Source organism: Denticeps clupeoides, chromosome 20 (genome assembly GCF_900700375.1).
Source record: "Denticeps clupeoides chromosome 20, fDenClu1.1, whole genome shotgun sequence".
NCBI classification, from domain to species: Eukaryota; Metazoa; Chordata; class Actinopteri; order Clupeiformes; family Denticipitidae; genus Denticeps; species Denticeps clupeoides.
Window position 1 is genome coordinate 9,937,067 of NC_041726.1, and position 22,073 is coordinate 9,959,139.

Genomic DNA, 22,073 nt, shown 5'->3' on the forward strand with positions numbered 1-22,073 from the left:
GATCCCCAGAGTTCCTCCTGCTAACCGGCTCGCAGCATGGAAGCTAAATATCTGCTACGGATTTCACTCTCGGCGTTCGCTGTCGATTCGTCGCCCAGCGATGCCGACACGTTGCATCTAACGTAAGAAGACCGTCCTTCTCCTCTCTGGCTGGCGGCCACAGTCAAGTTGAAGCTTTAAAAACAGGGCGCAGACTAAACCTAACCGGAGCCTAAACTGGGGGTTATTTTTCAACTGCTCACAATTTCATCACAGATCGCCAGTCATGAGATCTGACAATAAAAACTTTACCTCCGCCAGGCTAGAGGTGTGTTGTTCAATCATCATTAATATATAGAACTTTCATTCGATTTGCTACATTTTCTAAAAGTAGAGAAATAGAGTAAAGAATTGTGCAAATGTGACTGTTTCATTTACGTCGGGATATTCCACACCGTGGTCAGTTCTCCCTACGTCCCCTCGAGCCACAACCTGACAAGGACGTCCACACTCATCAGGAGGAAGGACGTGAAGGTGAGAAAAAGATGTGGCAACTCACATCAATGTAGTTGGCGTTGACGTAGTCCGAGTTGGGGTCAGCCAGCAGCGAGTGCATTTTGACACGGTGTCGGTCATCTGAAAGAGCAGTTCAGAACAATTCAGCCGCTCTCAAACCTTGCAAACAAGCATTTTCTGTTCTTCAGGTCCAAATCCAGTCCCGTCCACTCATCCGGCCCCACGACACAACAACACAGAGATCCATTCCAATCTGTTCTGTTAGATCCTGACACAATCTAGACACTATTTTTTAATCCAAACTTGCCAGGTTAGCATTGATGTTACTCAGACACGGGGAACTAAAAAAAGGCAAGCGATGGCAGCAAACTCACGATTTAGCATGCTGTCTTGTCGGTTTTTGGTTTTATCCTTCTTCTTGGTCACATCCCAGCCATCGAAGAAGCTCTGGGAACAAAGGGAACACGGGCGTGAATGCTGCATCACATTTCACAGCACATAATAAAAAGAATATACAGATAAATGCTAGAAATCTGATCGTGACTTTCATACAGATTTTATTTCGCCCCCTTGTGGTCTCCAAAAGTGACAGTCCCAGGTGACATTAAGAGTGAAGAGTAAAGTGTAACATATTTAAACATTACATAACATTTTATGAAATGGTCTTCACAGAGTGCTTCTAAACTTGATAATGAATAAATAATCCTGAAGCTGCAGAGAGGAAATGACGGTCGCTGTTATTAAAAAAAAATCCCAATCTGACGGCGAGCGTACAAGACGCAGCGGAGAACGGCGGTGACAGGCGGCCGCGACCCTCAAAGAAGATGTCAAGCAGAAGAGGCTCAGCGTCTGTGTGTGTAGCTGGGGAGCTGAATTTGTGACACGTTTGCACACAAAGGGAAAGAAACTTCGAGCGAAGGAGGAAGGAAGGAAAAAAAAAAAAAAAAGCGGGAGAATGAAGAGGAATCCATTAAGTGGCGAGGCCCTTTTTTTTTCTCAAGTGCGGGCCGGGCCGCCTCGCTGGGCTCATTCCTCTCCCCTCCGACGCCACAGCTAATTCCCTCATCAGAATCGGGCCCCCGGTGACCCGCCCGAGACCGGGGACAGCATGCTGATAGGGGATTACTCCTGCGGCTGTCTGGCCGCAGGTAATGCCGCCGCTAATCCAGGCTCTCTCTCGCTCTCTCTCTCTCTCTATTTCTTCCACGCGCACTTTTTTTTTCCCATTTTTTTTTTCTCCAATGTTTGGCTCCGGAATTTTAATATTCAGGATCGGGAAGGGAATCGATTGATGGCATAATCCGGCCTCGGAGTCCTTCTCCGTTCACTAATGGCCGAGCCAAACACTTGGCACCGATCATACATGATCAATCCATAATATATCCCAGAATCACGCAACCGGAGCCGAGCCCGCAGGGCCGCTCTAATTATTCTGTCGTTTGTTAATAAATTCCGTATTGATGAGATGGGGGAGCTAAGCCAGCTACACTTTTCTTTTTTTTTGCTTCGTTTCATTTACTGCGCTGGCTTTACTGCAGTATATTGATTATCTTACAACATTTTATAGGGAGTTTCTCCCCCAAAACCCCCTTCAGGCGTCTGAGTGTTAGAAATAACGAGATGCCACAGCTAACAGTGTGGTAACTTATCAACTTATGAGTTGATAATGATCCATCACTCAAATACTCACTCATTCATAAACTGTGGAGCATAGTTCTCATTAAATGAAAGGTATCAAAATTAAGCAAAATCATTTGGACAATTGTGTACTAGCACAATACTGAATGTTTACAGCCTTAAACACGCGGCTTGCTTGTCCTGCCCCCCAGGCTTCTGAAATAATTTATAACTCCATGCAGCAACGAGCATTACGCCAGTGAAACGTCAATCAAACGCAGCTACAAAGTTCAGTAAAAACGCATATGGCATTCACAGGGGTGATAGTGAAAAAAAATCCTAAGCCTGAACTCTTTTCCATGCCCGCAATATTAATAATGTATTTTATCTTAAGTAATATATTATTATTTGACATATTAATTTTCCTTCCAAATATTGCACCAAGCCAGGTAGCGTTGACTGGAACATTTAATTTTTGTATTTCAGGGCTGCACAATTTGGGAAAAAAAGTCATATTGCGTCATATAGTTCAATATTGCGATATGCAATTGCATATCATACGGAAAGGACAGGTACTAAACACCAGAAGTTCATGTTTGCTGTATGATTTACCACACAAGCTTGACCCAACCCGACTCGACCCAATCCGACCCAAGCCGAGAGCAATATAAGACCAATATAAAAGAAATGAATGTACAGGTCTAGCCTACGTTCCCCGACTCCAGTCCATAGACTGAGCAGATGGTCTCAGTTTAGTCAGTTGGTAAATGATATAATGTATTGTGGCTTCAGTACACAGACACATATAAATCTACATGATTTAGCTGTCTATGCTCCAAGGCCCGCCCCTTGTGGAAAATAAATGAACACATATTTGTGATTGGCTGATTGGCTTGTGAGCCTATTGTTGGTGTGGTTGAGAGTTAAAGCTACGCCTCTCAGATCTAGAGTCAGGTCACTGGGGGGGCAAATTTTTTCTTTATTTGTTTTGCATCGAGTGGTGGCCAAGCAGGTAAGGAAACAGGCCCATAATCAGAATCCAGAACCGCCAAGGTACCACTGAGCAAAGCACCGTCCCCACACACTGCTCCCCGGGCGCCTGTAATGGCTGCCCACTGCTCACCAAGGGTGATGGTTATAAGCAGAGGACACGTTTCGTTGTGTCACCGTGTGCTGTGCTGCCATGTTTCACAGTGACAATCACTTCACTTTCACTTTCAGACACATGGCACCTAAATGCTTTCAGAAGGCGTTCGTTTTGAACGTCTGTGTAGCCAGAGAGACACTGTACTCAGATCAGGCCGACACAGTCACTACCGGCACTACTTTTAAATTAGACTTTTTATACCGCTGCCAGAAATTCAACAAGCAACGTCATTATGAAATAATCGATTATGTTCTGCACTGCATCGCTATGCACCCTCAATTGGAAGTGCAATCAGCGTATGTCCCTGCCCCCTTCTACCCATAATTTAGCATTAAGTGCTTCGGTGAAGACGCGGCTAAATGCGCAGACTGTCATTCACACTGACAAGGCGATAACGGCTTCAGATGAACATGATGTCGAAACTATGAAAGTTTGATGACTGGGCTGGAGATCCGATATCATCTCATTTTTTCCCAGTAACTCGATTGTTGCACGACTGCTTCATTTGCTTGATGACGTCTTGTTCAGTCGGCCGAAGAAAACGGCCCGAATCCTCTCAGGCCTGTCTCCAGACACTCTGGATCACGTGTTACAGGGAGCAGACTTGCCTTTTTCAAAAATACGACAGAAAACAGGACACAAATCTCACATGAACACAGTTGCATGAGCAGGAAAACTGCAGCTCACCCCGATGTGAACCCCGCTTACTGTCCCTGCTGCCGACAGCCAGTATAAAAGGTTCCTCGGTTTCCTTTTTCCTGATTGCATCACTTCCGGTTTCCCCTGCGCTTCCCCTAGGAGGCGACGCAACTGTTTTTTTTTACATGTTGTTCCTCGTTATTCATTGTAATTTTTGTGAATATATTACTTGTTAAATTTCTCTGTTTCATCTAAGTGGGTTTTGTCTTTTCTTTTCTTTTGTTATACTAGACTGGCACATAACACTACTGATTATAAGGTGCTCTGGATAAGTACCATAAGTACTGGTAAAAACCATAAATGAATGAATGCATTATAAGTCTGATTGTGATTGTGCAGACAAGTTGTCTACTTGATTAGGGTAACAGAAACTAAAGTTTTTATTTCACCCCCTGGTGATCTCCAAATACTGGTATTCTAGATTACACTTGAACGAACTGTAAAAGCGTACAGAATTCAATTAAATTATTCATATAGAAAACATTAAACAGTAACTCGGATGTAGCAAAAAGGCCCACTCTATATGCACAACGTCTAAAGTAAAAAGTCTGTTGTGATGTGGACAGTGGTTAATGATTATAATAATTCACACTGACGAAGTAAGATTCTAATCTGATTGGTTGACCCGGGGCGTGCGTGGAATTAATCTGCATGCTCTCCAGGTTCCAGGGACATACCTGACACCCTGAACCCCACTGAGCGTGTCCCATACGGACCATATTCACGTTAAAGCCGGCATCTGGCAGTCCCTCACGCAGCCGGAATGGAGTTTGTTGGTCAGCTAATGCTCTGGTTTTTAGATTCAGTCCATTAAAATTCCATGTTTTCACTGCCCTCTCCTCGCTCTTCTCCTCCATCTGTGCTCCTCTCACTGCCGAGGAGTTGAGGCTCAGCTGGCGCCCGGTGTGGCACGGCCAACCTTCCTTTTCAAGTCACTTCTGATCTTCTCTTTTTTTTTTTAATACATACTGGATCAAATCAACCGGATCGATACCACCTCCTGCCCCGCAAATCCTGATGGACAGAGGAGTCTCTGTTCGCCGTTCTACCCACAATGCCCCCCTGCGTGACAGAGACAACACCTGAGTCGAGGAATAATAGATATTCCAGAACGCCCCGCCGAGGGCTGATCAATGCCTGGCCAGAGACCCTCGTGGGAAATAAGCGTTATGAAGTCCGACAGCTGCGCTCCCACCGATCCCCCCTCATCTTGATTATTTCTGGGGGCGACGGAAAATGAGACAGAGGACGGCAAAAGCGACCCGTCCATTGATTTCTCTGCAAAATCTGTCGCCCCTCGAGGGAGAGATTAATGAGTGGAGAAAAGCACGTCTGTATTCCTACAGGAGGCACAAGTTCCAAACTGGGAGGGGGTGGGGGGGTCTTATCATAACGATGGACCATCAGTGATCGTGAGGCCGACTGGGGTCTTCTGCACCATGGGGAGAAGATCAAGTGCCGTTAAACTGGGTGCAACAGTTGTCCATTCATTCCAGCACACGGATGCTCTCAAGAAAACATTCACTTGGATGAAGATCAAGGTCCAATGTCAAGGTCACTGTGACCTCACAGGTCTTCTGAACACAATATCTCAGGAACGTACGCAGCGAATGTCTTGAAATGTGAATAAACGTATTTCCTACAATGGGGCCAGGAGGGAATTCTAGTATAATATTCTTATATGGGGTGGTAGTAGCCAAGTGGACCAGACATCCACAAAGTCCCAGGTTCAAATCCCACTTACTACCATTGTGTCCCTGAGCAAGACGCTTAACCCTGAGTGTCTCCAGAGGGGACTGTCCCTGTAACTACTGATTGTAAGGCGCTCTGGATAATGTAATTGCAAACAGCATGTCAGTAAGAAAACTCCTACATAACTCTGTGATGCATGTCCTTTCGTGAAATCTCACCTCATACTCCTGCTTGAAGCCGTAGCCCTCGGACGTCCTCATCTGGTTGATGTGCTGCAGCAGGTCAGCCACTCGCACGGCGGGGTGCAGCTGGCCTGTGTGGTAGGGGGAGCTCTTGCGGCGACACAGGCGCCGCGGCGAGCCGCCCAGCAGGCTGCTGGACTCGTTCACCGAGCTGCGCTGCTCGTCTGCGGAGCAACGCGCACACGTCGCCAGAGGTCAATAAACCTCCGGAGGTCAATAAACAGCCACGCTGGTGTAGAGTGGGATTGTTAAATACTAATGTAGGCAAGAGCGAGGGGAATCATGTCCCGAAGACATTAGCCGATAAATGTGTTGAATAAATCTCATCATGGGGCGCTAATGAGGAGATTCTATCATTTATTGTCCGAACGTTCTCAACACACACAGGTGTGTGCATGAAGGACTTTGACATGAGCGTGTGTGCGCGCGCGTTACTCACTGCGTGTATTGCAGGCGTGTGTGTTCATGAAGGAGTGGGCTGTGTGCTCGTCCTGCTGCAGGGTGCTCTGCTCCGTCATGCTGCAGTCTAGAGAGCCGAGTTTGCGGTTCTTCTCCTGCCTGTAGACCATCGCTGACTTGTTCATGTTCACCTTCTTCCTGCTGCGTAGGGTCGAGGAAGTAGGAGGAGGACAGGCGGTGAAATATTAATGCAGAGAGGAAACGGAACCCAGGAAGAGTAAAAGAATGATGGCATGAAATGATGTGGATCACAGGGATTACGGGGAAAAAAGCAAGAAGAGAGCTGGAGATCTTCCCTGGTCCACAGACAGGAAAAGGCATGGATGAATGAATAAAGATGGGAGCAGGAGGGGAACTTACGGGTAGTAAGGATAGGAGTAGAAGTCTCTCCTGAGAGGCAGAAGAAGGGGGGAGAAAAAGAAAGAGAGAGAACCAGTTATCTGTCTGATGGCTTAATAACGAACTTGGACTAACTGACATCTAACCACGAGAACTTCAAAACCGCGGTCGAACAGCATCATTCTTCAAACATCTCATAAATAAATAGGAGTGTTAATGCTGTCCTGAAATCAGTCAGGAGACACTGGTACAACAAGATTTCAGTTGAAATACTGACCGCTGTTTGGCAAATTTTAAATTGTCCACATGGCTTTCACCTTTAAAACACTCACTGCACATTTACACATTTAAAAGGTCAAATGATATCCACTGTAAATCTGCTGCGGAGAGCCCCAGTGAGGAGATGTTGTTCTACAAACGGCTTGTAATGAGGCCTCCACTCCGTCCAACTCTCCGTTTCAACTCTTCCTGCTGCGCCTCTACCGCTCCTGCCCTCCGCGGGTAACTTGGCATCTGCTCCGTGCCTGTAATTGAGTGGGCAATGGCATAACGAGGCCTTTGATGCCATTTTTTTATACACCGACGTGCGCCCCAGATGAACGTTCCTCTGGTGCCTGCTGCCAGGATGAAGAGCGCACACCTCGCGCACAGGACAGGCGAGTTTTTGGCTGGAGAGAATAATGCAGAGCGGAATACTAAGGACCTCTGTGCCATCCGCTGGAATTAAGGAGTCGAGCGTGCTCCTTACCGTCACGCAACATGGCGTAACTTTACCACTTCAGCTCCTAGGACAACCCGCCACATCATCGACGCTCCTCGGAGTCTAGATAGCTGTCACTGGAACCAACAACTCAGCAGCAATTTCTTATTAAACTACCTTTCTAATAACACTGTACAAACGCACCTCATGTACCAAAGTACTACGCCTTTCTATAAGAAATTAGAAAAGCATTCATTCGCAGACGGACTATTGCTAGAACCACTGCAAGTTTTTCTTTGAGTTTTAAATGAGAAAGGATGTCAAGGTCTTGAAGCATGAAGCCTTATTACAGCACATTTCAAACATATAACTTGGAATTCATGACAACTCATGAGCCAAATGTACCACTCATGACCGCCAGAGCCTTGAACAGAGCCTTGAGCTTGAACAATTAGGCCGTGAACCTATGGAGGATGCTGGAGGATGTGGGCAGAGCCGAAATGTGTCCAATAATGTCATGGTTGGGTTCCAGTAATGTGCTGCGACATGAATCACATGACCACATGGTTCCCACTCCAATACTCACCCCTTCTTGACGACGATGACGATGGCACCCAGCAGCAGAATGAGGACAACCAGGCCACCAGCACATGCCCCCAGGATCAGACCCATGTCCTCGGCATGCTGGGACACCTCTAGCGCCCTCTTGTGATCCTTACAGGCAGCTGGAATGGAACAGAAACACTTCAGGTATGATCTTTATTGCTCATGAAGTCTGCAAGAACGTTGTTGCAGACCTCATGTGGCTCTAGCCAGAAGACCGAGATCGGGGATCTGGAATGGATTAGATGTTTCACATCCGGTCTCTGGAACTACGGTGGCAGCTGACAGGTTCTAACAGCTTTCGTTCTTCTGCACTCGAAACATTATCTGCTTGAACAATTAAGCTGTGAACCAGTCAGCCCGATGCTGGAGGATGTGGGCAGAGCCGAAATGGGCCGGATTCTCGGCTCATCGCGCCGTGGAATTACGAGGCGGGGAGCGGGGAAAGAAGGTTATTATCGATACAAGGGGAGGAGGGCAGAACAAGCAAGAAGAAGCAGGAGGATGGGACGCAGACAGATGGAGGAGGAGAGAGGGAGCTGGCGACAGAATTTGACCAGCGGCTCGAGTGGCTTAACATGGCAGTTCCAACCGATGAACAGAATCTAGGTCCATGGAACACATCATCCATTTGGAGAGCATCAACTCTGCAGAACATACCAGAACGTTCCTTCATTAGGACGTAAGAGGCAGCGAGAAGTATAAAGACTCCGCAGCTCTATGTTGTTCTCTCAGCATGTTCTCCAGCTCTCGAGATGAATCTGCGCTCCCACTGCGCTCATGAAAGTAAAAGTGAAATAAATAATGAACGACTGGAGCACTTTTTTTATTTCTTTTTTTACCATCTGCCAGGGACGCATTAATTAACAAGTCCGGTGCTGGAAGACTAAATTAATGGAAACAAAGGGAGGAATGAAAAGGACAACATCAGCCGGTTTTGATGGACGCGGTTCTCACCGCCGATAACCGAGTCCGTCTGATGTGGGATCGGCGAACGGAGACAGCTGCGGATCGGGCATAGATCTACGGATTATAGATACAGAGTGCATTGGGCATGGACGGAGCTGGGAGAGAAGGGATGAGGATGATCTGTTCCGTCACTGGTTTTCTGGTCGGCTCACGGCTCTCCCGGGCTCGGAGATCGCTGTCATGGAAACGGTGGAGAGCAACAGAAAACTTTGAAAGCGGCCTGGGGGTCAGAGGTCGAGTCTGTTCGGGTCTGTGATTAATCAGTAGCTGTTCTGTTCTTTACAGGTTCAGATGATATCATGTTACCGGTACATAATAATAATTGTGACAAAAGAACCCGTTTAATTCTAAATAGTGCGCTTTTTTCGGTGAAGGATGAAGGTCGGTGAGGAGCGCAGGTGATTGGCGGAGGCAGCGGCCGGCGTCCTCACCCTTCTTCTACAGACAATGCAGGTTGTCAGCCTTCAAATAGAGCAGAGGGCAGCGGGAGGAATTCAATTTTCACCGCTCCGAACGGCAGCCGAGAGGAAAGGGCGCGAGAGGATAAGAGGAGGGAGAAATGACTCCTGATCAAAGCGCCCACTGCCGCCACTGCTTTTTGATCTGGCGGAGCCGCTCTTGTTTCTTCCCTCTTCGCCTCCATCTGGCTCGACTCTGGCTCTCCACCAGGAACAGCCACCCGGGGCCATCTCAGACTTCCGAGTGTCTCCTGTCAACACCGGGGCTAAGAGCAGCCTTCCACCGAACCCACTTCATCCAGGCCACCACACACACACACACACACACACAAACTGCGGGGCCAATTTGTTATCAGCAGCTCACAGAACCAGCATGGAACCAAGAAGAACCTGGGGAGAACATTAGCGCATAAAGAGCTGCAGCGCTCAAGAACACAGTCTGTCAAGCAAGGTCAAAAGGTCACAACTGGCTCAGGTGAGAGAATATCGTTAGAAACATGGTTCATTACCTTTACGAGCGATCCGGATACAGTTAATGCGCGTTTCCTGCGAAAGAAAGAAAGAAAGAAAGAAAGAAAGAAAGAAAGAAAGAAAGAAAGAAAGAAAGAAAGAAAGAAAGAAGTGACTGTTAACCTCACCTCACACTGAAATGCTGCACTGCAAAAAATAAAAAAAAAAATCATCTATACGGCAATTATCTGTGTATTTTCGTAGCTCAAGGTTTACAGAATCCACAATTTCCCTCCCAGGTTCTGGGTTTTGATGCTTGTTAGATGTTGTGAGATACGTGTTTCGACCCACATCCATCGGCAGGTGCTCCATGCATCGTCGCATCATCAAGGGTCAGCTCTGTTACAGCCCCAGTTCACCCGTCTTTCAGGCCAGGTCTGGCTGATCATCAGCAGCATGCAGCAGGAGGGAAGGAGTGTGTGTGTGTGTGTGTGTGTGTGTGTGTGTTGACCATATGTCTTTCAAGCTTCACTTGAGACGCTGCAGACAGAGTGAACGACTGAACACAGTAAAGAAGCCTCTAATTACCCAGAAAAATCGTCAGAATAATACATACACACACCTTCAACAGCTTAGACAAGCAGCTTGAGTTAAGAGAAAAGGTGCCGGAACAAGTCAGGGGACGTTAGAGTCTCGCCATGAACACGAATGGAACAGTTCCACCACTCCACCGCATTCCACGCCAGAAATGTGAATAAACAATGACGTGGGGTGTGTGTGACTTCCACAAACTCAATGAAAAATATAATATATACACACCTCCATAAAAAATAATATATACACACCTGTCATATTGCATATTATGATCATAATAACAGACACTTATGACAGCAGCCTGACACTTGATGGAGTTGATGGAAGAAGAACCGGTCCGCCTGACGGAGAAGGCTTTGAACAGAAAACAACAAGTTCCCAGACGCCGACCATCGTCCTCACATGAATACACCCGGTGGCAGTGGCCTGTCATAGAGCTGAGGTGACCTCTACCAAGAAATGATCCTTTTTATGCACGGCTGCCGAGTTCTGGAGCCGCTTCACTTAAAATGGCTTTCTTAAAGGTAATCTGAAGGAGCTTTGGGAGGGGAGAGTCAAGTGCAACCCAGCCGATGATGGAAAAGTGTATTTACCGGACCGTTCCGTGAATATGGCATGAAACTCAAGCTCTCCTTCAAATGCAAATCTGGCAGCAGCAAGAGATGAGGATAAAAAGGGCCGATTCCCAAATCCTAAACGCTCATGCCCCGCCCCACCGGGAACCGTGAGAACCCCAGTATCTCCAGTGACAACCATGAAACAGCCAATCAGAGCAGATGTCACCAAAAAAATTCCATGGCACTTTGTCCACAAATATTCTAAAATCATATTAGAAAAGAAATCCCCCCAAAATTAAGGCAATTATACAACAGACATTTCTTATAAATGTTTAGGATTTATTAATATTTATTTAAGATGTTATTAAATATTATTCCTCCCAAGTGAAGTGAAGCATGAGGAGGTGGACCTGGAGAAACTCTGCTGACTTAATTGAGTGAGCAGCAGCACTTCAGGCACATTTTCAGTAAAGAGAAGATGAGACGCTGGAATTGTGGGAGGAAATGGGGAGATTGTCCAGGAGAAGCTGGAGGAGGATGAAAGCGAGTCGAAACCCTCACCGCCGTCCACCCCCCTCGCCCACTCCCGACCTTCACTCCGACCTCAACCTCTGCCTTCACTCACCAGCAAATTTGCCAAAATAATGCCCTGCTGCAGCAACCGAGCTGCCTAAGAAAGCGAACTGACCTCTGACCCCTCGTCAATTTGCTAGATCGTGCTTGTCCACCATACTCACCCCTCTGAAGTTACTGGCGGCCTGGAAGTAGATGAGGTAATTCTTGGTGGGGTCGAGCGGCGTGTTCCAGTATCCGTTGTAGGTGTGGTTGTCGCCCACGGTGAAGGGCGTGGCCTCTGGGAGGCTGCTGGGGGAGAGTTCGGCCGTGTAATAGTGGGGGACGCCCTTGGCCTGGACCTCTCCGTGGGATGTGGGCTGGGGGAAGCAGTCCAGCGGTCCCAGGTCCCTCCGGCGGACCTGCCTGGAACCGTCCTCCTCCACCACCACCACGTGGTACGAACTGCAGATAAAAATACACCTTCACCTCTAAACGGTGCCGGATCCTTCCGTTTCAGGGCAAATCGGAGCTGTAGATTTGCATCTATAAAATATGATTAATATTGCAGGAACAAGCTCCTCAGCAGATATTGGGCATCTTGTTAAATCTGAAGGGATGAGTAGAGGAGGCTTTTGTCTCGCTGCTGGACAGATTTCACCTTGCAGAAAGACAGTGATCCCAGGCACTGGGCCAAAGGCTTGTTGGAACCGAATGAGGTTAAACATCCTGCTGTGGCCTAGCCAGAGAAGCCATTCCAATCCCAGTAAGATTCCAATTAAGGAATTGGGGTCATTTTGAAAACAACCCCCACAGGGGCCATCCATCCATCCTGGAGAGATCTCGGGCCAAAGATGCTGCTTTACACTGACCCTCAAACACTCAAGACGTCCTGGAGTGAAATGATTAGTCGAAAACGAGCCGGAACATGCTCATGTGGCTGAACACGTTTACGTTATATATCCAAGTAGGTCAGGGGTAAAACCTGGGTTGTAATCATTCTTTCATGATTCTGGTCTTACCTGACCGGTGCTCCTCGGCCGAGGGCGGGGCGCAGCAGGACCGTGATGGTGCTCTCCGATTCGCTCAGTGGGGACGGAATGTCCGCGTAGTCAAAAGCAGGGGCTGCAAGACAGGAGATGCAGATCACGTACAGATCAATTCGGACTGAGGGACTGCATAAAAAAGACAGACGAAGCACACTAACTAATATTCTTTTAAAAACGGCCACGTAGAAGGCGCCGAGTCACGAAACGCTTGGTAATAAAAAGAGACGAGAATGAGGAGAGGCAGGAGTAATGAGGTCTGTCTGTGTGAAGGATTATTCTGCATTAAACATGGAGGAGTCAGTTGGCAGCACAAAGCCTGCTGGGTCCCATCCGATCTTCTTGAAATCCGTACAGGCGGAGAACCTGCGGTCACTTCTGGATGTTAAATCGTCTCTAAAATCTCAGGGTGATGTCTGGTATGTAAAAACAAATCCTGCAAGTCACTTACTGTTATGATCAAAATGAAACCATCCTACTGAGAACATTTACATTTATGACATTTATCATAATGTCATAAATGGGACAGTCTGACAGGGACAGTCCCCCTGGAGACACTCAGTGTTAAGTGTCTTGCTCAGGGACACAATGTTAGCAAGTGGGGTTTGAACCTGGGAATTTGTGGACTTCTGGTTCAGAGGCAAGTGTCTAACACTGTAGGCCACTACCACCATTTCCTCCTGGTCATGGAGGACCACATGAGATGCTCATTATTACTCTTGTCTTGGTAGGTTCATGTGAAAACCTCCAGAGCCATGATGCTGTTCTCCATCACTTGCACCTTCAGCACATGCTCCCTTGACTGAATGAGTCTGGATTTTTTGCAGGACATCTGGAGGAACGTGATCGATGCTCACCAGTACATGTTTGCTATAGCAACAGATAGCAGCCACATTTCGTGATTGGTTGGAGAAGTTTTGCTGGTTACATGTTTCCGACTGATGCAAGTATGAAAGTCGGACCAACTTCTTGGCCAGGTCAACACTTGGAGCTCAGTTGTCTCCTTGTCCCTGGGGAGCAGTGTGTGGGGATGGTACCTTGATCAAGGGGACCTCTGTGGGACCTCACGATTCGAATCAGCAACCTTCCAATTACAGGTTCACTTCCTTATCCGCTAGGTCTCCACTGCCCTTATTTTTATGTAAAATAAGTAAAATCTCCCTTTTTCGGCTTGATATTGCGATGCGAAACTGGCAAAATTGGAGGCGAAGCTCGTTTCCCGCAGCCTGGGAGTGGCTTTCTGAGACCTGACAGGGGTTGGAGTCAGTTACTGTTCCAGCCAAAGCAGCAAAACAGCGTGTGAGCATGAAAAAAAGCATCAGCCAACCAATAAATCTACCACGCTGATGAAGCAAGATTTACCTAATCCCTAATCCCCACGGCGCAGTGGAAAACACAGACAAACTAAACACGTCCGGTCCGCCACGCCCGCCCCAACCCTCACCCGAGATGTTGGTGGTGATCTCAGTCAGGGCGGTCTGCCCAAAGCCCTTGGCGGTGCGTGCCCGGACGGAGACCAGGTAGGTGGTGCCTGGGTGAAGGCCGGAGAACATGTGGTAGGTCTCGTTGCGCAGCTTGGACACTGTGCGACGGGGGCCGGGAACGTTGATGCTGGGGTCAAACGATTCGATGCTCTGGTAGCTGATCTGCAAAGGAACACAAGTCGGTTCTGATGTTTGTACTTCTGAACACTGATCACACCTCCAGTTTCCCATCAGGACGTATGTTGTCCTGCTGAAGCTACCACCGTGCTGAAGCTACCACCACAAGCACCGTTTTATGATGGAATATGACATTTTATTGTTTTCATTTGTCAGATTTTTAGAACCTCTAATTGATCTACATCAGTTCAAGTGGAATGGACCACCGTGAATCAGCGGTGATCAGTGGTACCCAGTCCTTCAGCTGAAGAACTGTATTTTTAAAAACGAAGAAAAAGTGCAGAATACTTGATTTTGAGTAAACGTTTAATCCAGCTGATGGGGATCTGCGGTTTCCTATCCTACAGCCCGCCTGTCTGCTTTCGCTATGTTTGAAAATGTTCTGCAGGGCTTTGGTTATTACTCCATGTTGGAAGAGACGAGATAACCCACAGCGGGACAGACGTATAATCAGCAGTGATCTGAGCGTTGCACAGGACAGGATAATAATAATAATAATAATAATCAGACACACCCACTGCTGGAAGTGTGTGAGGAGCAGGAAAGGTAAGAAATATTAATAACTAGAAGTGTTTACTGGTGGTCCGTATGACAGAAATAATTATCATGTTTGCACCCCGTCTTAATTACTGAGGCTCAGACTAATTATCATACAGTCACATCAACCTCAAGGTGAAAGGCTGAGGAGTAACGCCACAGTAAAGTTCACTGTTCGGCTGCATGTGGCATGGCTTTCCTCCAGCACATGGGCTTTCTGAAGGAAAATCTGTCCCTGGAAGTGGGACAGATACCAGCAAGACCAGCATCCACAGAAGGGGAGTTGAGATGAATCTCATAATCGATGCAACGCAATACGGACATGGGTGATGGGTGATTCCGCTTCCATGTAATTGATTATATCATAATGATGTTGCTTGGTGATTTTTTTTGGCAGTGGAATAAAAATTCTACTTGAAAAAGTAGCGCCAGTAGTGACTGGCGGTCTGATCTGAGTACAGAGCCACTCCGGGTCAGAGTTCAGCCATGCCCACACAGACATTTGAAATGAACTGCTTGTCAAGATTTCAGTAGAAATTGATGCCAAGAAAACGTTGCATGAAGCGTTTATTAGATGCCATTAGACGCTGAATGCCCATGTAGACGCTTTGAAAAACCTGACGCCACAAATGACATAAAAACATCTGGTTCAGACAGCCGTGTGAACGAGGCCTTAACTCTCATCTCACTGACGTATTTGAAAACGTAATGTATAAAAACCGATGGAATGCATCATGATGCATCGATAATTGAATTGAATCGTAAGAACAGTGAAGGTTCACACCTCTATTCTACAACACGCGGGATGGTGAAAGTGAAGTGATTGTCATTGTGATGCACAGCACAGCACACGGTGCACACAACGAAGGATAATAATAATAATAATAATCAGACACACCCGCTGCTGGAAGCTTGTGAGGAGCAGGAACGGTAAGAAATATTAATAACTGATGCACCCGATTAACGGGTCCTGATCACTGCAAGCCAACACTAATTAGGAATGAGTGACCAGGACCCGTTGAGGGAATGCATGGAATTGCTGCAACATCTGTTTCATCTCAGATCAGTTGAACATTGTTTTATGTTGAAATAAAAATAAAATAATAAAATCTCATTTTATTGTAGTGTGTATGAGTGCATAATTGTTGAGCCATGATTTCACTGAAAGGAACCACAGACCTCGTATTGCGTAATAAGGCCGTTGGGCTCAACAGGCTCCTCCCACTTCAGGAAGATCATGTCATCCAGCGGGGTGAAGGTCAGCGATTCGGCGGCGATGCCTCCTGGAACTGCGGAAGAAAAACAAACAAAAACCTCGGTGAGGAGTCAGCAGGTGATGAAGAGACGCTCCAGAGACGAGGGAGGGGTGGAGCTGAGACGCCTCCAGACGGGTGGAATGAATGGGGGGTCTGGTGGTCTATTCGTCTTGTTTAGCAGCACGCTGACGGCACAGAAAACAGGGGAAGTGAGGCAGCGAGAGAAAGTCCACCTCAGATCAACACTGGGAACTAGAAGAAAGAGAAGGGGACATTTCGGGGCATGGTACTGGTTGTGGGCGTGGTAAGCGCGAGAGATGGAGAAGGGTGGACTGCGAGACCCTGGGACCGCGTGGTGAAGGCGGGGAGAGACGGAAACGAGACGCTGCAGAGTGACAAGCACTAACAAGATCTCATCTGAAGAAGCAGGACAGAGAGACAGAGAGGGAACGGGGGGACGTCTTTTAGAATCTGTCACCAGCAGAACCCAATTACAGCAGCAGTGCCGTGTGATGGACGCTTTTATTTTGACACGAGGACGGCGCGGATGTCAGAGTGGCATTAAGGTGGCTGTGGGCGTGTGGTGCGTCCCACCCATCCGCACACACGGAATACAGTTAATTAACGCACAGACAATGACTTGTAACCGGAGGGTGGACACCAGGTGCACTGTGGGTAATAGTACATACAGTGCATAACAATGTGGTCGGTGGGTGTCAATCAAGAGTGTGGAGCAAGGAGAACAGCGACATCATTTCATGCACAAAGAGTGAGAACGACAGAGAATAATAAGGTGCGGGACAAACACAGTGAGACGGTCTGGAGGGAGTGAGACAGGTCAAGGGAATGGGGAAGGTGGACAAAAAGGCAAAAAAGCAAAACACATGCCGGCAATGAGACGGGTACAAACAGACACACTCCTTCTCTTAAACAAAAAGACAAAGAGAACTTTGTGGCAGTGAGGACAGTGAGACAAAAAGTGACAAGTGACAAGTATGGAGGCAGTGAGACTAAGTCAGGCAGACAGGAGGGATGGAACGGCAGAGGTTAGAGACAGACTGAAAGGGAATGAGGGGACATAAATAAGAGGAGGGGCAGGTAGAAAGGCTCCGTCTCGGGATCGCTGCGGCCCTGCTCCGCATTAGCCTGCTGTGTTTGGGAAATTAATACTGGATTTGTGCTGAGCTGTAATTAATCACATGTGACAGGCCCACGCGGCAACACCACACACACACACACTCACACACACACACACACGCCCAACATCCCGCGGTGGGAGAAACGTAAACGAGCTACATTGTGTCCGCGAAATGAGAAATGGGAGCGTTCCGGGTCTTGCCGTGTCCCCCCCCCTCGTCACACGGGCCAGACTATGATGAATTCCCCTCCACCCGGTTATTGATTTGACCTTTATTTAATGTAGGAAATTAGCATGAGAATGTGGCACAACAGGAGCGAGAAAAAGCATAAATGCAAATATAAGCAAAATTGCAATGCCGCCTCACTCTTTTTCTTCCCGCATGCCCATGGCCCCGCCTCATTAATTTTTCATGTAGTTTCATTTAAAAGTATGATCTTTGGTGCTCATTATGCTGATCCAGCTTATTTCGTGAGTCAATATTTGAAGAGTTGCTAAATGTGGGGGAGCAGCGTGGTCCAGGCGAGCAGCGTGTTCCACTAAATGAAGTTGGCGACACCCGCCAACCGATGCCCGTTTCAAAGTGGGCGTGTCCGAACAATTCTGCTCCATTTTGAAACTCTTGGTTTGATTTGAATAGAACCAGCAGTAAAAGATTTGCATTTAAATTATTTTGGTAGCGTCCACTCTATGGCATTTGATTGGTTATTGCCTGCGCTTGCATCTTTGTATGAACACAATTTGATTATTTTGCACTCAACTTCCAGCAACAGTGGTGGCAGCGGTGGCCTAGCGGGTAAAGAAGCAGACCGAAGGGTTGTGGGTTCAAATCACCAAACCGCCAAGGTGCCACTGAGGTTTCCTTGATCAGGTCCCTCACCTTTTATGGCCACCCACTGCTCACTAAGTTTTTGGTTAAATGCAGAGGACACGTTTCACTGTGTCACCGTGTGCTGTGCTGCGGTGTTTCACAATCACAAAACTTTCACAACATGATATGCGAGACGCAGCAGTGTCCGTGTGAATGTCACCGGTCACTCACTGTCCTCCTCGGTCTGGAAGGTGACCTCGCGACCCTCCTTCTTGCCCTCGGGGTTGGCGAGCGCCAGGCGGACGTGGACAGGCCGGAAGGGCGGCAGGTCCCGCAGCGTGAAGCGGGACGTGTTCCGCTCCAGGGACAGACACTCGCGCACCGTGGCGTTGCTCCCACCGCCGCTGCCGGTCGCCATGGAGTAGCGGTAGCATAGCGACAGCGAGTAGGTGTGGCAGCGCGTCAGGTTGTAGCCCAGAGGCTCCCACTGCAGAGCAAGCTGACGGGACTGGATCTCCGCCGCCGTCAGGCCGCGAATGGCGCGCATGGGTTCTGAGGGCGAGACGTGAAGGGATGAATATTAATACCAAATGTCACATCAGATGATCATTCAATTATAAATGCTTGTAGTGCGTCAGGAAGTAAAAAACTCTCCATACAGAAACAATATTTTCCAATAAATATTTAAATGAGTCCTGAAAAAAGGAGGGGCTTCATATTTTGAACAATACGGTAATAATGGTATTAGTAAAGAATTATGATATTGCTCATTCTGATTCCACGTGTCATGTGTGAACGCAGGAGCCCCGCCCACAATCTCCCTGTTGTCATTCCACACCGTTATTCCTGTCCTGCCCGCAGGAGCACCGGAACACACACTCCTGGGGTCACCTCCTGACGGGTGTGTGTGTGTGGTTCTGAACGTCTGTTCCAGTTTCATTTAACCTTGAATTGATGGCGGCTTGGTGCATGTCTACATTTCAAAAAGTTGCTTGTGTGTGTGTGTGTGTGTGTGTTCATCCTCAATAGAAAAAGAATACTTGACATTTAGCAGTCAGGTTAGATTTAGACTCTTATTACATGTGACCTGCGTCTGTCCTCACATGTCTGTACCACAGGCGGCACTCCAGCCTACAGGCACGGGAGACACGGATGAAGGGGACGCCTGGCGCCGTCTCCGCAACGAACAGCGGCATCGCTTCCGTACTCCATCGTCTGCTCGTCCGTCACTCTTATGTTCCCGTGGAGACGCCATCTCCTCTTATACCACGGCATGTCTTCCTGTGGTGGAGCGAGGAGACGGTATCGGGCATCGGCTCCAGCTGGACGCATTTCTGAGAACCCTGAAGGAAACCGCATCATATCTGCTCCGTCTCACTCATCCCTAAAATTACACACACGCCATTTTCTTCGGTCCGAACGTGTAAATTGTTGGCCAGTGGAGTCAGGGTCTAGTTTGTCGGGAAGCTCGAGTCCCAGGAAACTCATCAGCTCCGGCTACCCACGGTCCTCTGGGCTGCCCCCGGTGCTTTCCGACACGTGGCGACTTGAGGTTCCGAGCGGTTCCGTCCTTTTCAGCCGGTTTTAAACAAGTTCCGGGACTAAATTGCCCTCCGCCATTCAGACTGACGAGCGCCGCTTTGATGTCTGGGTCCTGTGAGGCTCCGTTTTCGGAGGTAAGCTGGTGCTTAAAAGCTTCCATCACCAAGCACGTCTATCACGAATAGCGTTCTTCAAAAAGGCATCCGGTACGTATTGCATATTACCCTGTCCAATTTAAAATACATTACAGGAGAAATACCAGAACCTTATTCTCACTTTCTAGAATACTCAAGTTCTGAAAGTCCAAAATCACAAATCCTTTTAACACTTAGAGTCCACAGTATTTCACCAGTTTTCTTCAGAATGTAAAAAGTGTGTAGAAAAATAACCATCAAAAGTGGAATTAACAAAATGATCTTTGTCTGTTTCAAAGGCCAATATTTAATTATTATTTCACGACATCATCATGTCAGAGTATGCAATCATAATGGCATGAATTCTTGAGACTGGCAACACTAGACGTTTTGGGATTAGATGCCAGAGTCATTCCTGAGGTCTGAACATTTTCACGCATGTCAGACTGCAATTTGGCTTCACGTACTGCCGCAAGAAGCGGATTTGCAGGTGACTGTGGTGCAGATCCACACACATCCATCCTGCACCAGCTGCTTCTCCCCAGAGACGGGGCTTCCTCCGGGGCGCTGGGGGCTGTCAGGATGAGGACAGGGGGGACGGGGGATCTGTGACAAGTGACTGGTGGAGCATCTGCAGGGCAGGGCAGATGGAGCAGATGGACGCCTCTTCCTTCAGGCCAAGACCGATTGAATTTGTGTAACTGCATTTTTTTTCTGTTTGTCTGTGTGTTTTCAAGGATTTTTTTTTTTTTTGGTAATAATTCATATTGAACATGTTATAAATGACAATGCTTTTATTTCATCTTATGAGTGTGAAGCTGCATAATGTGTGACAGGGAATAGTATTCAAAGGCTTGGAATGTCGTGCCATGCTGACACCAAAACTAATGTAAGTTTTATCAGTAATATTTAATGAAATATCCGTTACCTGCCCTGCTGTAGCTATTCATGGTTACGTTCAGAGGTGGGTTTTACTCCAAAATAAGAAAAGTAAAAGTAGCCATCCAAAAAATATGACAATAAACCTATTCAAGTACTGAGTAACTGTTGCATTGTAATATCTTACTTAATTTGTAGAAACAATGTATTCAGTCAGAAAAATATAAATGTGCTAATTCTGGTACAAAATATCTTATATATGCTAATTATATGTGTTAGCTCTGATACCTTTAATAAAACAGCTAAACGATAATGCTAATTCCGTCCCCTACAGAAAATGTTCAGAGTTCTACTTAGCTTATGGCATTATGGGATTCTGGGATTCTCTATTCTTACTGTAACCTGTGCGGTGAGTTTGTGTGGCGCTGCCACCCGGGTTTGTGTGGTCATGTGACTGCATGGCTACCTCTGAATGTGCATCTGTCTGGCAAAAATAAGGCATATAAATATGCTTTAAACATAAATATGTTCAAGCGTTGCCCGATGTAGTGAAGTAAGAGTCGAGTTTCTAGTTGACAAATTTACTGAAGTAAAAGTAAGTATGGCATTGTAAACCTACTCTTAGAAGCTACTGAAGTAAATGTAATGGAGTAAATTTCATCTGAACTGGGAATGTTGGGGCAGTGGTGGCCTAGCGGTTAGGGAAGCGGCCCCGTAATCAGAAGGTTGCCGGTTCGAATCCCGATCCGCCAAGGTGCCACTGAGGTGCCACTGAGCAAAGCGCCGTCCCCACACACTGCTCCCCGGGCGCCTGTCATGGCTGCCCACTGCTCACCCAGGGTGATGGGTTAAATGCAGAGGACAAATTTCACTGTGTGCATCGTGTGCTGTGCAATCACTTCACTTTTTGATTTTTTTTTTTTGAATGTTGTGGGAATTTTGAACGCACGGCACTGGACTCACCTGCACACTTGGTGCGGCTGACCAGCGGCGGTCCGGGCGGCCCCGTGCCTCCCTCTCCGGGCCTCGTGAGCAGGACGCTGAGGCGGTACTCTGTGTCCGGTTCCAGGTGCCACACCTTGTACGTGAGGGAGCTGACGCCATGCGTCTCGGTCCAGGGTGACTGGCTGGCCCGGTACTGGATCTCCCGGCGGATCACCGGCCCGTCGCCAACGATTGAGTTGGTGTTGAGCTGGATGATGAGGTACGTGGGTCCCGCCCGGAGCAGCTGAGGGGGTGCGATGGGGGTGGGTGGCACTGAGAGGACAACAAAAGTGGGCGTGTTCACAGAGCCAATTAAGCCAATTAGAAAGCAACCTCTGAAGTTTAAGATCTTCCACATTTGGCAACCATCACACCCCAGGATGCGTTTACGGCAAAATTAATAGGATGGAAATTGTATTGAACGCTAACTGGCTATCGGTTACATTGCCTGTGTCGATTTTAGTTCAGTAATTATTTAGAATGTCATTATTTAGCTAATTAATTATTTGATT

The 22,073-nt window shown here is 47.5% G+C and overlaps 1 protein-coding gene across 1 annotated transcript in view; it reads right to left on the reverse strand.

The window, feature by feature from the left end:
- ptprua (protein tyrosine phosphatase receptor type Ua) overlaps positions 1–22,073 on the reverse strand; it is a 104,449-nt gene that overhangs the window by 15,779 nt on the left and 66,597 nt on the right. Inside the window, 13 exon segments of the mRNA XM_028964822.1 lie at positions 539–615; positions 870–942; positions 5,869–6,056; positions 6,332–6,492; positions 6,712–6,741; positions 7,977–8,115; positions 9,930–9,966; positions 11,759–12,038; positions 12,596–12,698; positions 14,064–14,265; positions 15,997–16,106; positions 18,254–18,574; positions 21,541–21,834. Coding sequence (XP_028820655.1) covers positions 539–615; positions 870–942; positions 5,869–6,056; positions 6,332–6,492; positions 6,712–6,741; positions 7,977–8,115; positions 9,930–9,966; positions 11,759–12,038; positions 12,596–12,698; positions 14,064–14,265; positions 15,997–16,106; positions 18,254–18,574; positions 21,541–21,834 — 2,015 coding nt within the window.